At 43.4% G+C, this 16,638-nt stretch overlaps 1 protein-coding gene across 1 annotated transcript; it reads right to left on the reverse strand.

Moving 5' to 3' along the window:
• Positions 1 to 410: 410 nt before the first annotated feature.
• LOC120930378 (chromosome-associated kinesin KIF4-like) lies at positions 411 to 12,520 on the reverse strand. Its single transcript, XM_040341569.1, has 2 exons — positions 11,550 to 12,520; positions 411 to 1,596 (listed from the first exon to the last, which is right to left on the reverse strand). Exons 1-2 carry the CDS (start codon positions 12,518 to 12,520, stop codon positions 411 to 413), a joined length of 2,157 nt encoding a protein of 718 aa, XP_040197503.1.
• Positions 12,521 to 16,638: the final 4,118 nt, after the last annotated feature.

Raw genomic sequence — 16,638 nt, forward strand, 5'->3', positions numbered from 1 at the left:
CGATTTCCGGGGGTCTTCTCCTGCTCTCCGGGGTCTTCACCGCTCTTCTGTGACGTCTTCTCCGCTCCGGGGGTCTTCTCAGCTCTTCTGTGACGTCTTCTCCGCTCCGGGGGTCTTCTCAGATCTGGGGGGGTCTTCTTCTATATTCGCCGCTCTCCGCTCTTGACTCGGCGCACCCCGGTTCTTCCTCCCGCTGTCCGGTTCCTTCTCCTTCAGGGCTGGCCGCCGCTATACTGGCGGCGGTCAGTCCGCTCTTCTGTAACGTCATCTTCTTCTCTTCTCGTCTTCCGTCTTCTCCAGATGTTGACACGCCGGCCGGCTCTTCTCGCTGCAATGACGTGAGCCCGGCTTGCGTCGGATTTATATAGGCCTCACAGTCCCATCATGCTCTGTACCTACCCATGTGATACCTACCCACGTGGGTACCTACCCACCGATCCTTCATCCTGAAGGTGTGTGATCAGTTGTTGCAAGTTGCGGATGACCTCTACATTGTCCTTCATTTCCTGGTCTTCCAGGGTCTCAACCATCTTCTCGAGATTCAATTTGCACGCTGCGTGTTGTCGGAGCTCATTCATCTTATTGGTTAATTTTTCATTTTCTAGTTCAGTCAAGATAATTTTCTCCAGAATATTGGCCATCTGTTCTGCAGCTTCGCCCAGCTCTTGACTTAATTTTCCATTTTCCTCTTCCAAAGTTTTGGTTTTTATCAGCAGTGACTGAAGGTTATCGGTTGGCTCCATATTGGTCAGTACAGGAAGGGTCCCTCCATGAGCTTGCAGCAACATCACCTGCAGATCTTGTACCTGCTGCTTCAGGTGCTGAATTTCCGCAGCCTGTGGATCCGTGTTGACGATCGGCTTATTCTTTAGCTTTCTGGCTCGGTCGGCATAGCGCAGGGTATTAAGTGTCTCCTCCATGTTTGAATTGGCGGGATTAACACACGCTATCATCAGTGTGTGACTGTTACCCCCAAGGGAATCTTGTAGAAGACGGGTCAGCTTTGAGTCTCTGTAGGGCACAAATCCGCCTCGATTGGATATATCCCCCAAAGCGCTGATAACGTTTCCCAAACACAACAGGCCAAGGTTTATACTGATACCTTCCTTCAAACGGTCGCCTTCAGCCTTTGTCTTTTTCTGTCTTTCAGACCCAGCCAAATCAACAAGGTGAAATTTGGAGCGGAAACTGATGTTTTTGTCATCGATTTTCTTTTGTTCGAGGGAGATGGTGAAGATGGTGTGCGATCGGGAGGACTGGTAGTTCATGGCTGTGGAAGCCACAGTGAGGGCACCATTCCCCATCTCCAGACAAAACACCATATCCTCCGCATCCTTCACATCACGCTCAGTGAGGCCACAGATCTTAATGCCTTCCTCGCGGATGCTGAGGTGTGTCGCTTTATCTCGAGTGTAGAGAAGATCCACAATTTCTTCATTGTAGATCTCTAAATAGGAAACTTTGATTTGAAATTCCCAGCCACACCGTTGCTCGATCTCCTTAAACAAAGCCTTGATGACTCTGGGGATGATGCCCACACTCGGCTTGTTCTCCTTGTCGTTGGTATAAGTCCCTCCTGCAGCCTTCGTTCTGTTCCTTGGTGACCAGAGGGCGGCACCTCAACACCACTCGAACCGGGATCCCCTCATCCTTTCCCATGGTGCACCAAAACCAACCCTATTGCAGGGAGAAACACAAACTTCACTGCTGTTCCCAGTGGTAAGCAAGGTCCTATGAGAATTTTGAATTTATTATACAAATTAAAGGTAAGGAGTTTTGAGGTCATATTTCACCTACAACAACACTTGTCCAAACCAGTGAGAAGGTGACAAACATTAAACTTAGTAAATGTAATCCTATAATGAAGACTGTAGATGTTTTGGGAATATTAACTTTTTACATTTCTTGATTCTGATGTTTAAAACTACATAATGCATGGTGTATAAATAAATAGTAGCAATGGTGTTTGTCAGGGAATAGTAGTACTCTTGCGCTATCTGTACTGGACACCGGGGGGGCACTGCTGCAATCACCGTAAAGTCTGCCTTACACAGAAAAAAATATAAATATGGAAAGTGATGGTGAAGCGCTGTGAAATAATAATAGAAGGGGATCTCAATACCGAACAAGTAGGTAACCCTAAAGTGAAATACATAAATAAATAAATAAATAAATAAATAAATAGATACTAGGTGACTATTACAGGGAAAGAAAGGTGAATAAACAACATATAATGTGAACATAAAGTGACACGAATGTACCAGGCTGGATGAACCAGAAACACAGTGGTAAAGGTGCACGGATGTGAACCAAATAGTAGCTTACACAAACTAAAATAACTGTGTACAGAAACAGTGTATAACAGAAATACGTGAAAAATGGTCTATTAAAAAAAGTGACATCCCAGAAGACAGTCTGGTGTGGCACGAATGTACCAGGCTGGATAAACCAGAGACACAATAGTGAAGGTGTACGGATGTGAACCAAAATAACTGTGTACAAAAACAATGTATAACACAAATGCGTGAAAAAAAGTCTATTTAAAATAGTGACGTCCCAGAAGACAGTCCAGTCTAAAAGTAGGCAAACTTCGGTGCGCACACCTCTTGTGGTACTAGATGCTCACCTCAGAGCCATAGCACGGATGGCTCAAAGTACCAAACAATGTCTCCCTAGGGGGTGCAGTCACACGTAGGTGTTTTGCAGAAGCAAAACACCTACGAGCGGCGAGCTCGTCTCATCGCCGTCGGTCTGTGTCGGCTCTGTAACTCCCAGGGAATAGGAGTTACAGAGCCGACACAGACCGACGGCGATGAGACGAGCTCGCCGCTCGTAGGTGTTTTGCTTCTGCCCCAATTTTAAATGTGAGTTTTTACTTTGCTGCTACTTGTACTCTAATAAATTTCACAAGATACTGCACCATGGGCCTTCCTCTCTTTTCTTCCATCTTGTACCCCCTGAGCACTGGCTGATACTACGGACAGGAGGTGGAAGATACAGAGAAGGTGGACGTGAGAGTTGTTTTGTCTGTCAGTGATCCTCCAGCATACCAGTTCCGGATACGAACGCAGTGTTCGTGGAGATAGGTCCACTATCCACAGCCTCAATGTGAGTGTGTGTATATGTGATATATCATTTCCAAGGTTTCCCACAGGATTATGCTATTATCCATTTATTTTTGCTTCCATGTTTGTATGAATATTTGATGAGGAGCCCCCTTCATCTCAACCTCAATCCGTGTGACTGTACCCCCTAGGGAGACATTGTTTGGTACTTTGAGCCATCCGTGCTATGACTCTGAGGTGAGCATCTAGTACCACAAGAGGTGTGCGCACCGAAGTTTGCCTACTTTTAGACTGGACTGTCTTCTGGGACGTCACTATTTTAAATAGACTTTTTTTCACGCATTTTTGTTATACATTGTTTTTGTACACAGTTATTTTGGTTCACATCCGTGCACCTTCACTATTGTGTCTCTGGTTTATCCAGCCTGGTACATTCGTGCCACATCGGACTGTCTTCTGGGATGTCACTTTTTTTAATAGACCATTTTTCACGTATTTCTGTTATACACTGTTTCTGTACACAGTTATTTTAGTTTGTGTAAGCTACTATTTGGTTCACATCCGTGCACCTTTACCACTGTGTTTCTGGTTCATCCAGCCTGGTACATTCGTGTCACTTTATGTTCACATTATATGTTGTTTATTCACCTTTCTTTCCCTGTAATAGTCACCTAGTATCTATTTATTTATTTATTTATTTATTTATGTATTTCACTTTAGGGTTACCTACTTGTTAGGTATTGAGATCCCCTTCTATTATTAGTTCACAGCGCTTCACCATCACTTTCCATAATGGTGTTTGTCAGCTGTGATATGCCTTTTTCCTACATATATAGTTCTATAAAAGCACAATAACAGGTTTTCTACATTCCTCTAATTTACTATACAAATAGAAGAGAGCGAATAAAAACAGTTCTTTAAATAAACACATTGCTGCTCTAATTGGGTTTAGTGCTGACATTATGAAAAGAAAAGTGTGGCTTTGCTCAACTAAAAGCAGAGAACTATATAACATACTTTGGAATGTGTTCAATTTCTTTTCTTTAATAAAATAGTCTAAAACAATTGCATGGTAAAACTGGGGTGAGAGCCCTAATTTAGTTTCATCTGAAATAAGACCACATTACACTTTGAGCAATTAACATTTATAGACATTTATAGTTCTCCTAAATTTGTGACCAGTTTAACCGCTTAAGCCCCGGACCATTGTGTTGCTAAAGGACCAGGCCCCTTTTTGCGATTCGGTACTGCGTTGCTTTAACTGACAATTGAGCGGTCGTGCGACGTGGCTCCCAAACAAAATTGACGTCCTTTGTTTCCCACAAATAGAGCTTTCTTTTGGTGATAATTGATCACCTCTGCGCTATAAACAAAAATAGAGCGACAATTTTGAAAAAAATGCATTATTTTTTACTTTTTGCTATAATAAATATCCCCCAAAAATATGTAAAAAAAAAAAATGTTCTCAGTTTAGGCCAATACGTATTCTTCTACATATTTTTGGTTAAAAAAATGCAATAAGCGTTTATTGGTTGGTTTGCGCAAAAGTTATAGCTTCTACAAAACAGGGGATAGTTTTAGGGCACTTTCATTAATATTTTTTTTTACTAGTAATGGCAGCGATCAGCATTTTTTATCGTGACTGCGACATTATGGCGAACACATCGGACACTTTTGACACCATTTTGGGACCTTTGTCATTTTTACAGCGACCAGTGCTATAAAAATGCACTGGTTACTGTGAAAAAGAAACTGACAGTGAAGGGGTTAACCTGTAGGGGGCGCTGAAGGGGTTAAGTGTTCCCTAAGGGAGTGATTCTTACTGTGTGGGGGCGTGGCTTGGCGTGTGACATCACTGATCATCGTTCCCTAAGACAGGGAACAGACAATCAGTGACACTCTCACTAGGAAGAACGGGGAAATGTTTGTTTACACTTACCTCTCCCCGTTCTTCTGCTCTGTGACCCGATCGTGGGACACTGGCGGCGATTGGGTCCGAGGGTCCCACGGGCACGGTCACGGAGCTCAGAACCGTGTCGTGAGTGGGACCCACAGCTGGGCTCTTAAAGGCGACGTACCTGTACGTGCTTATGCCCAGCCGTGCCGCTCTGCCGACGTATATCGGTGTTACGTGGTCATTAAATGGGATAAACACTTTCCATACTCTCCTTGCGACAATCTTCATTTCAAAAGTTAAATGTTTTTCAGAATATTAGTTATTTTAGCAGATCATTAGCGTTTCTAACAGTTACAATACATTGAAAGCATAACTCCACCTTCTGCAAAATTGTATGTAAATTTGAAAATAAAAAGTAGGATAATAAGATAATCAGCTTCATAATTGATGTTTTTTTCCCCCCACCTAAAAATCGGCCTCATTTATCATTTGTCTTAGATTAGATTTATGCTTGGTAACAAAACAAGCAACAATCAATTTGCAAACTGCACCAGAAATGACATACAGAAATATGTGCTGAGAGAAGTATGAAGGTTGCCATTACTGACCTCTTTATTTGGAAATTCTAGTAGATTCACTTTCATGCTTATGGAATAGCTGCCTTCAATATATTCTAGGAAGATGTAAATCTCAAATTTATTATATTTTCCTCAAATATATGTCATGGTAATGAAGTGTATTGAACTATCTATTGCAGTAAAGGTGAAAATCAGAGGAGCTTTACACCCAAATCTTGGCAGTTTTTGAAATTACTTTTGAAACTTTCAATTTGTTAAAGGCTTTCTGAATAAAGGAGAATATGAGACAGATATATTATTATTGTTATTATACAGGATTTAAATAGCGCCAACAGTTTGGCAGCACTTTATAACATTAGGGCAGTCAATACAGGTGCAATCTAAGTCAATACAGGAGGAATCAGAGGGTCCTGCTCATTAGAGCTAACAATCTAAAAGGGAGGGACAAGTGATAGATTAGGTAATAACTGGGAGGGTGGGGGGGATGAGCAGTTGTTAAACGGGGGCAGGATAGGCTTCTCTGATAAAAAGTGTTTTCAAGGATTGCCTATATGGCACTATAAAAGATTGCTGAAGCATTGGTTTTCTTTGCATGGTAAGGGACAAGGACTTAGATGTGGCGAGGGAGTTTATACAAATATAATTCAGTTTCAGACCTTCTTAAAACACGCGGTAATCACAGCAGTTTCAGGCTATTTGGCAAGTGTAAGAAAACCATGGCTTTAATGTAGTAGGGCTTGCGATCAAGCAAGACAGGATAACCAAGTTATCGTGAGAAGGGATTCAAATAAAACAGAATGCTTTTTTTTTATTGTTTTAATGCCTTCTAACCATAACCTGTATGGTTATACTAGCAAGAGTTAAGAGAAAGAAAGGAGGGGGAATGATTAAGTTACCCATCAAATGGGAATGAGATAGACATAAGAATATAGCTGTTTCTGGAATATTTGTCTATTAGGTCAGGTGACCTAGTCCTAGAGTACCTATATATAGGAGAGAAAAAATGTGTTATTCATCAGAGCGGTGGTGACAGCTAAAGAAGACACGTCCTCCCTACCCACCCAGGTGTTGCAGCCCAATGTTGTGTGGTTTGGTTAAGTTTCTTTGTCTTAAGGGGACAGTTTTTTGTTAAGTTATAGTATTATTAGTTCAAGCTGTGATGGTTGGACTAATTTATGTGTAATAATACAGTTATGGAGTATATGATTGAGAATATTTAAAGATATGTATAAGCAATAACTTTATTATTATTAATACCAACAATAAAAATGGCTGCGGCCAATTAATACCAAGTTTGGTTAATAGTCTTATAGTCTTAATTTCAATATTAACAAATCAAGTTCTGTATTCATTCCAATAGTAATTTTGCTTCACTTGTGGAAAAAAAAAGAAAAATATACAGCAAAACAAAATGGTAAAAAAAAAAGAAAGAAAACCCCATGACAATGCACAATGCATTTAATGTGTGCTAAATATATCACATAGTGTGAATCCAGCCTTAGGCCCCTTTCACATTGAGGAGTTTTTCAGGCGGTACAGCGCTAAAAATAGCGCTGCTATCCCGCCTGAAAAACTCCTTCACTGCAGACTCAATGTGAAAGCCCGAGGGCTTTCACACTGAGGCGATGCGCTGGCGGGAGACAAAAAAATCTCCTGTCAGCAGCATCTTTGGAGCGGTGAGAGGAGCGGCATGTATACCGCTCCTTCAGCGCTCCTTCCCATTGAAAACAATGGGAAACCGCGGCAATACCGCCCGCAATGCGCCTCTATAGAGGCGCATTGCGGGCGGTATTAACTCTTTATCGGCCGCTAGCGGGGTTAATACCGCACCGCTAGCGGCTGATACCCGCGGCAATTCCGGCGGTATAGCGCCGCTATTTTTAGCGGCGTTATACCGCCACCGCAGCTCCCGCCCCAGTCTGAAAGGGGCCTTACTCCCATGGAGTTATTTTAAAGTGGAATAAACTCAGCATAGAAACTTTCCTGCATCTGCAAGTACACAGTATATTAAGCATACAACTTGTATCTACTTTCCAAATCATCTAAAGCCTTGATGTTTATGAGATATCATTGTTTATTTTTCCTGTTCACATCACTTGTGCATGCACTGATTATCACACAATCATGACACTTGCTTGTGCTATAATCTGCAAGAGCACCATGTTGTGCTGACAATCACTCATCTTGATAATTTATATAGATTCTCATTGATATTCTTTATTTTAATTGAATCCCCATATTAACAGTGACACCATGGGGGTTGAATATGTGCATATAGTCCACTGATGACTACTAATTGCCAAGGGGGTGTGCTGTGACATGATACCTATGTCACAGCACTATGGCAACTTGTTTTCAGACTGAGGCCTGACTATTTGCACTGTGCATTTGCAATATTACTAGAGGCTGTCCATGCAGAGCAGGAGCAAGGTTTAAGGAAGAGAAAAAAAATAGGTTTTTAAAGGCTGTGCTGGTTTCAGGGAGGATTGGGAGAAAATTACCAGTTCCAAAGAAAGGGTGACAATACAGCAACATAAAGTGCACATCATCATGGTTTAATTATTCTTTGAAGGATAAATTCACCTTTTAAGGAAAAAGAATAAATGCAAATATGCATGTGCATTTTTTTTCCTACAGGAGCCTGGAAAGGATTGCACCCCTGATCAGTGAATTAGGGGTGCAATGTCAGGCTTTTATAGACAAGCCCTGTAGCTTTCAGCCATTACCTCTGATACAGGCTGACTGTTTACTAATTGCAGGACTTGTGAATGAACTTCAAGAGCACTCATCAGTGACCTCACAGTCCATTCGGAACCACAAGCCATCAGCTGCAGTGGTTGATGGTGGTTGCAGTCTATTCATTCACAGGATGCTACTAAGTCTTAAACGGGCACGCTGTTTTTAATTTGTGACATTTTTAACTCTTAAGCATTTGCACTATTGGATTCTTAATACAACCAATGGGTGTTTAATGTAAAAATAATCACTCGGCATTAACAAGTTTGGAGCCCAGTGTACATGCTTTTGTCATTTGCCCAGCAGGAACTATTGCCACCATAATTTTGTTGCTCAGACCTTTGTTTGTCTCACTATGCAATCTCCTTTCACAGCATTAATTGAATTGCATTGCCAAAGTTTGTCAGAAAGGGCAGTTTTATTTTTTATATCTGCAAGTGCCCTGGAAAGGCATGGTATTGCCTTTCAGTCAGTTTTTTTTCCTGTAGACACATTGCCAGCAACTTTCAATATCAAGCAACTTAAGAGAAAACTATAGTACATGACAGGGACTGAGCAGAACTAGTAAATACTTCTTTTTTTTTTTTTTTTTTTTTTTTTTGGCAATAATATTTATTGAAAATTTTGCAGTTATACAGAGAAAGGCAAAATATGACCAGAGCTATATAATACTGTGATTAGCCAGATCCATAACAGCATAAAAAAAGAAAAGAAAAAAAAAACAAGGAAAAACACTTACATTAATGTCAAGCTAAGATGGTTGGTACTCCCATCTCACTCTCCCCCAGAGCCCCAAAAAGGGATCACACTGCCCCAGGAGTGAGCGACCCAGGAATACTCCCAAAATAACATTCACCCTATCAAAACTAACAGGGACATGGAAAGGCATGTTAATTTGTACGAAACTCTGATCCAGGATCAATTTGAACATAACTAGAGGGCCATCAAAACATAGGAGCCAGAAGAGAGGGAAATAAACCCAACACCTCTAAATCCGCTTAGGATACTCAGTAGACCCTCAATGCAAACAGTAAAACAGCATTCAATCAGGAGGGAAATGCCTAAGGGAAATGCATCGTTAGCTAAATTAAATAGACTAAGAAAGTATAGCAGAAGGAAGAAAGAAGAGAGAAGAAAAAACAGAACAAAGAGAAAAAATAAAACAAAAAGAGGAAGAGGAGAAGAACAGAAGGCCAGGAAACAGGAGACACACGGAAGGCCTAGCATGCATAGGATTCATGGGCAATCGGAGAAAATCAGAGTAGGACTCCAACATATGAGGCCCAAGGTTCCCAGGTGGATTTAAATCTATCTACATTATCCAGAATAATATTGGAAATCTTCTCATTAGTCATTATCCAGGAAATTTTTCTTTTGGCCAATATAAAAGAAACTGTAGGAGATTTCCAGGCTCTGGTAATAGTCATCTTGGCTCCCAAGAAGATAAAAAATATCAGCGCCTGTGTACATTTGGGAATTTTAGGGATAGGGTTGTTGAGTAAGGCTATGGTGGGATCATGAGCAACTCCCACACCCGTGAGTTTTCTGACAAGGTGGAAAATTTTATGCCAAAAGGATCGAATTCTAGGGCATTCCCACAGTATGTGAAGGAGGGAGCCAGTAAGCCCACATCCCCTAAAACACAAGGGAGAGGATTGCGGATAAAATTTTGCAATGCGGGTAGGGACCAGGTACCAGCGAGTCATGACCTTAAGGCTCGCTTCAACAAGTGAAGCATTCAAAATGCCCTTGAAGGAACGAGCTAAATTAGAGTGCCATCGTTCTAGGGACCAATCGAGGTCAAGGTCACGATCCCAGCCTGTCATGTAAAGCGCTTTCTCCAGAGGCTCTGCCAGAGCTGAATAAATTAAAGAAATACCCCCTCTTGTGTCCATGGCCGAAGAACACCACTGCTCGTAGAGAGTCACGGAAGGTTGTACCGGGCAGGTTCTCCTAATCTGGTTTAAAAAGTGGGAAAGTTGAAAAAAGCGAAATTTCTCGGATGGGGGCATTTTTAGTCTAGAGATGCAATAGCTTAAAGTGATGGGTCCGTTAGAGTTGAAGAAGTGGCCGATTCTGTATAAGCCTTTGTCAAGCCACCATTTGAAGGCAACGATGTCTAACCCGGGGGGGAATCGGGGGTTGTGGAATATGTGTGCCAAAGGGTGCCAACAGGATATCAGTGAATTCAGTTTGTGAAGTGAGTCGCATAGAGACATAGAATGGGAAAGTGTGGGAGCTAATATCGGGGGACGGTTCCTAGGGTGGGTCCACAAAAGGAAGTCTAGGGTAAACCCTGGGGTAGCGGTTCTTTCCATGGAGACCCAGTCAGGTTTGGGACCTTTTAGATATATTATCGAAAACTGGCTAAGTTGAGCCGCTCGGTAGTACCACCATAAATTAGGTAGACCAAGGCCACCCTTCAATCTAGGCCTAAATAGAACCGTCTTAGAAAGGCGGTTACCCTTCTTGTCCCAAATAAATTGAGTTATAGCGGATTGAAGAGAATCAATATATGTTTTGGTGATCGGGATGGGCAGGGAGCGGAAAAGATATAAGATTTTGGGCAAAAGGGTCATCTTAACCGCGTTAACACGGCCAAGCCAAGATAAATTATAAAGGGACCATTGGCGTAAATCTTCCGTTAACTTTTTAACCATGGGTGGATAATTGTGTTTATGTAGAAGCTCAGTCTGAGAAGTAAGGTTAATGCCTAAGTAGGGAATAGAAGCAGAGTTCCAGGAGAAGGGAAAGTGGCTTTTCAGACTATCAACTTGGGACTGAGGGAGGGAAACGTTGAGGGCTACAGATTTGGACATATTAACTTTGAGACCTGATACGCTACCGAAATCGTTAAGAAGGTGGAACACATTGGGGGTCGAGGTGAGTGGAGAGGTGATAAAAAGAAGGACATCATCTGCGAACAAGGCGCATTTATGTGTCGATTGGCCACAGCGAACTCCCTGGATGTCCGGATGATTTCTGATCGCGATAGCCAAAGTTTCAATGGCTACCGCGAAGAGAAGGGGGGAAAGGGGGCAGCCCTGTCTTGTACCCTTCCTGATTGAGAATTGTTCTGAGAGGTGACCCTGGAACCCAACCCGTGCTACCGGCTGGGAATAGAGTGCCTCTAGAATTTTGAGAAAATTAGGGCCAAAACCCCATTTACGGAGCAAAGCGAAAAGATAGGGCCACTCTACCGTATCAAACGCCTTCTGTAAATCGATAGAAAGTAAGTAGCCTTCCTGGGGCGAGCCGCCATCCCAACCTGACCTCATAAGTGAAATAATATCTACTGCCCTCCGTATCTGGTCCGGTCCCTGTCTCCCCGGTATGAAGCCCACCTGGTCCTTGTGAATGTAAGAACCAATAAAGAGAGCCATTCTATTCGCTAAAACTTTTGTCATTATCTTCAAATCGTTATTAATCAACGAGATTGGTCTATAATTGCTTACTTCGCTAGGGTCCTTCCCCGGTTTAGGGATTACAGAGATAAAAGCTAGGTTCGCCGAGGGATCCGCCAAGGAATCCCTGCGCAAGGAATTAAAGAAACGGACCAGATAAGGGGCCAGAATCTCAGAGAAAGTTTTGTAATAAAGGTTAGAGAACCCGTCAGGGCCCGGGGCAGAGTCTGTCTTAAGATCTTTAATGACTGCACTAATCTCCGCTACCTGAAATGGTGAGTCAAGAGTAGCACGATGGGAGTCCAAAAGTCTGGGAAGAGGGACATTCTGCAGGAAGGCGTCAAGGTCTGTCTGAGAGTGTCGCGTGTCAGAAGAGTACAGAGTAGAGTAGAATGATTGGAAGGTCTTAAGAATTTTTTCAGGGTTCTGGGTTAACATTCCGTTCGAGGCCTTAATCTTAGGAATCGCATACGTCCGCAATTTGGGGGTGAGTTTGGCCGCTAGTTGAGGGCCAAACTTGTTCGCCCTCATGTAAAATTTACTATTTTGCCATTGAAGATGTTTATCCGCCGAAGATGTGAGGGCCAAGTTGAGCGCTAGTCTGGCAGAATCCAATTTGGTAAGGGAAGACCGAGATGGGTTTCGCTTATGGGACCTACTTAGAAATTTGAAATCTCTCTCAAGTTTTTCTATGTCCACCTTCCGTTCCCGCCTCAGTTTCGATGAAAGCTGGATGATCTTTCCCCTCAGTACTGCTTTATGAGCACCCCAAAGGGAGCTGGGGGAGATCTCGTTATTGTCATTGTTCTCAAAATATTCCCGAATCTCCTTCACCAACATAGTACAGTGTACCGGGTTGGAGAGAAGTGAAGCATTAAGGCGCCACGGGCGGGGCCCGGAAGGGGTAACAGTGTCAGAGAGCTTAACGAGCACCAAGGAGTGGTCCGACCAAGGGACATCAGAGATAGATGCATGCGAAGCAGCATGAATGTCAGAAACTGGTAAAAAGATATGATCAATTCTGGCATAAGTTTTGTGGGGTGCCGAGTAATGTGTATAGTCTTTCATTGTAGGGTTAAGTTCCCTCCAAGTGTCAATGAGACCTAGAGAGTGTAGAAGACGTGCGATGTGGAGGCTTTGTTTAGGAGGTCTTTTGAGATGGGGGATCCCTGCTGTAGATTTATCAAGGATATTATCAAAAGTAATATTAGAATCCCCACCCAAAATCACCCTACCCTCGAAGTGTGGTGCGAGAGTGGAAAACAATTTGGAGAAGAAGTGAGTTTGTCCACTGTTGGGGGCATAATAAGAAACTAAGGTGTGGACCCTGCCTTCTATCGATCCCTTAACAAGAATGTATCGTCCCTCCTTGTCCGTGATAGTTGAGGAATGTATGAAGTGGGTCTTTTTTGAGAAAAGTATAGCCACCCCTCTCTTCTTAGACCCAGCATTAGCTAAGAAAAAGGTTGGGTATCCGCGATGGAGAAAAGGGGGGTTATAAGTGTTGGGGAAATGGGTCTCCTGGAGTAGGACGACGTCAAGGCCCCTAGAATGGTAACTCTGGAAAGCTTTGCGCCTTTTGGACGGGGAGTTTAGACCTTGTGTGTTGTGTGAGGCCACCCTAAGAGCAGCTCGTCTAGGAGGTGTTTCAGCCATGGACCAAAGAGGGTGTGCACGAGCACACGGGAGAAAGGCTTACCTTAATCCACAAGAAGCCGGGAACGTGTAGAGAAGAGTCAAGGAAAAATCGCAGTTGCTTTCTGGATAATGTGAAGGCCTTCCGTGTGAGCACCTGGAGGATCAAAAGAGCACAAAAGGAAAAACATGATGAAAAATATTCGGACATGAGGATAGGGAAAAGAAAAAGGAAGGGAAAGAAGAAAAAAAAAGAGAAAAGAAAAAAAACAAAACAAAAAAGAGACCTAGACAATACTGACTAGGATAACAAGTAACTAGGACTGGTCAGCCCAGTCCTTGACTGGGACCCAACGCAAGGATGGGCCCAGTAAGGTGACAACCCCTATGGGGGTCGTATACCTGCAGTCACAAGAAGAGCAAACTCTGTCTTGGTACCGCAGAGGGAGTGGCATGCTTGACCGCCTCAGCCCAAAGGCCCACAGTAAAACAATTAAGCTATAGGTGGGAGACCTCTAGGTACATGGGCCAAGGAGAAAATAAAAAAAAAATAGTTAAGATTGTAATTCACTAAGAAATGCTAGAGCTCAAAAAAAAATATGGCAAATAGTGTAACCTATGTCTATCAAATAGGTCATAACCCCGCCGTCCCCGGGGGGAGGGCTGGGTCAACAAGAGATGACAAACCCAGTGAAAAGACCATTCTTGAGGTCTTTAATAGAAAAAAAAACATAAGTAAAATAATGAAATAAAAATAAAGAAATAAAAATAAGAACAAAAAGGAGCCAATTGAATGGCGCAAACTCGGTGTGTATAGTGAGCAGCACTACACCGGCGGGAACCATGACACCCGAGACATGGTACAATAGTTCCAAGGAGATGAATCTAAGATGCACAGTCATCTTGGAGGACGAGAGTCTCTGGGCCTCTTTGGCTGCTGCTTGTTCCACAGCGGAGTGATGGGGCTGCCGGTGGGAGGCCGTTTAGACGATCCAGGACGGAGAGAAGGCTCCTGGGGGGGCATTTCTTGATTGATGAACCCAAGGCGCAGTAGTAGTTGTTCACCGTCTCGGAAATTCGAGAAACCGTAGGATTTATCTTTATAATCAAACTGAAGACGAAATGGAAAGGACCACCTGTATTTTATGGACTTCTGCAAGAGAACTCCTAAAAGGGGCTTCAGAGATCTCCTCTTCTGGATCGTAGTTGGAGAGATATCTGCGAAGATCTGTATCCTGTTCCCCTGTATGTTAAGGTCATCAAGATTACGGGATCTCCTCATAATTTCTTCCTTAACACTATAGTAGTGGGGCTTAACCACCACATCCCTCGGGAGACCATCTTGACGAGGAGGTTGTAGAACTCTGTGGGCCCTGTCCAGTTCGAGCTTATGATCAGGGATGTCAGGAATAACGGTTTTAATGAAGGATGTTACTACGTCGGGGATATTAACAACCCCCTCAGGGATTCCCCTAATACGAAAGTTATATCTCCTGCTACGGTTCTCCAAATCGTCAATTTTGGCTAGCGCGATTTCAAGTTGGTCCTGCAGAGACTGTATACAGTTAGTATTTTGGTTGGTGCGGGCTGCAGTGTTATCTACCGCCTGTTCAATGGTGTCCATGCGGGTCCCTATATTTTGTAGGTCAGCCTTAATGGAGGATGTAATCTGCGCTGCAGTCTGCGTTAACCCTGCAGCCAGCATGTCAGAAAAGCAGTTAAGGAGTTGTGCCATGTCGGTCTGTGATGGCTGAGGGGTGTTAGGGGGCATCTGGAATCCAGCATGGCTCAAGGGGGTTTGCAGCATAGGGGTATTCAGCATGTCTGCCATAGTGCGGCTAAGGAGTGATTCTGTGGAGGCTGGGGATGCTGCTTGAGGGGGCGCATTACTCACAGGTGTTGCCAGCTGTAACATAGTGTGCTGGATTGGGGACGGAAGGTCCGCGATAGTATCCGGGTCTGCTGTATCTCCACGAGGAGAAGCTGCGGCCGCCATCTTGGAGCCTGGGGGAGCCGCGAGGCCAAAGTCCAGCTGGCGGCTAATACCTCGCCTGTCGCCGCTGCCTGACATCCAGGGGTATGCTCCACTCCTTCCGCTCCCCTATCCGACCTTTCTCGGGACTGTTCTCCCAGCTATCAGCGCTCTGTGGGCCTCGGTGTGCTGAGGCGGCACGGAGCCTCCGTTCAGAGCGTCTTCCCGGAAGTCCCGCGCATGCGCACTCAGTAAATACTTCTTACACATATGAACTGTTTTATACACTTCGGGCCAGATTCATGTACAAATCCAGTGGCGTAACGTATCCCATTTACGTTACACCGCCGCAAGTTTTCAGCGCAAGTGCTTGATTCACAAAGCACTTGCCTGTAAACTTGCGGTGGCGTAGCATAAAGCCGTCCGGTGAAAGCCCACCTAATTCAAATGGGACGTGTATCATTTAAATTAGGCGCATTCCCGCGCCGAACGTACTGCGCATGCTCCGTTTTGAAATTTGCTTTTGCTTTGCTTTGCGCAAAATGACGTCGCACCGATGTAATTTTTTGAACGGCGACGTGCGTTACGTCCTCTTATTCCCGGACGACTTACGCAAAAAAAAAAAAAAATTCAATTCGACGCGGGAACGACGGCCATACTTTAACATGGCTAGTCTAAATATAAGCCATTGAAATAGCACTCGCAACTTTACGACGGGAAAAGCCGACTAGTGACGACGTAAGAGAATGCGACGACCGCGCATACCTTCGTGGATCGACGCAAACTCCACCCAGCGGGCGCCGAAGTATTGCATTCTAAGATCCGAAGGCGTACAAAGCCGTACGCCTGTCGGATCTTAGCCAAATGCCGTCGTATCTTTGTTTGAGAATTCAAAATAAAGATGCAACGCAGCAAATTTGAAAGTACGCCGGCGTATCAGTAGATACGCCGGCATACTCTCACTGTGAATCTGGCCCTTCATTCTTGCCTGTAATTTGGAATGATCTCAATGCAATAAAAGAACGGTTTATAAGACCATGTCCTTTTATATATCAGCTTCAATTTATTTGTGGTAATAACTGCAATGTTTTTTTTTTTTTTTTTGTGAAATTATATATACCGGTAATTTCTCTAAATATTTCTAAAATGGCTTGATAATCAGTCAGTAGCAAAAAAGGAAAAATATAAAGGAAAAAATATCTAGACTTTTAATCATCAAGAACAACTATTATTTGAGTGTTGCAGCAATTGCAAGACATTGTTAACAGGGTGGTCACAAGGGAATTACAGTGTTCTCTACTCAAGCTTTATTACAGGATTAAGAGATTTTTTTTATCTCTCCTATCTTGAA

Source organism: Rana temporaria, chromosome 3 (genome assembly GCF_905171775.1).
Source record: "Rana temporaria chromosome 3, aRanTem1.1, whole genome shotgun sequence".
NCBI lineage: Eukaryota > Metazoa > Chordata > Amphibia > Anura > Ranidae > Rana > Rana temporaria.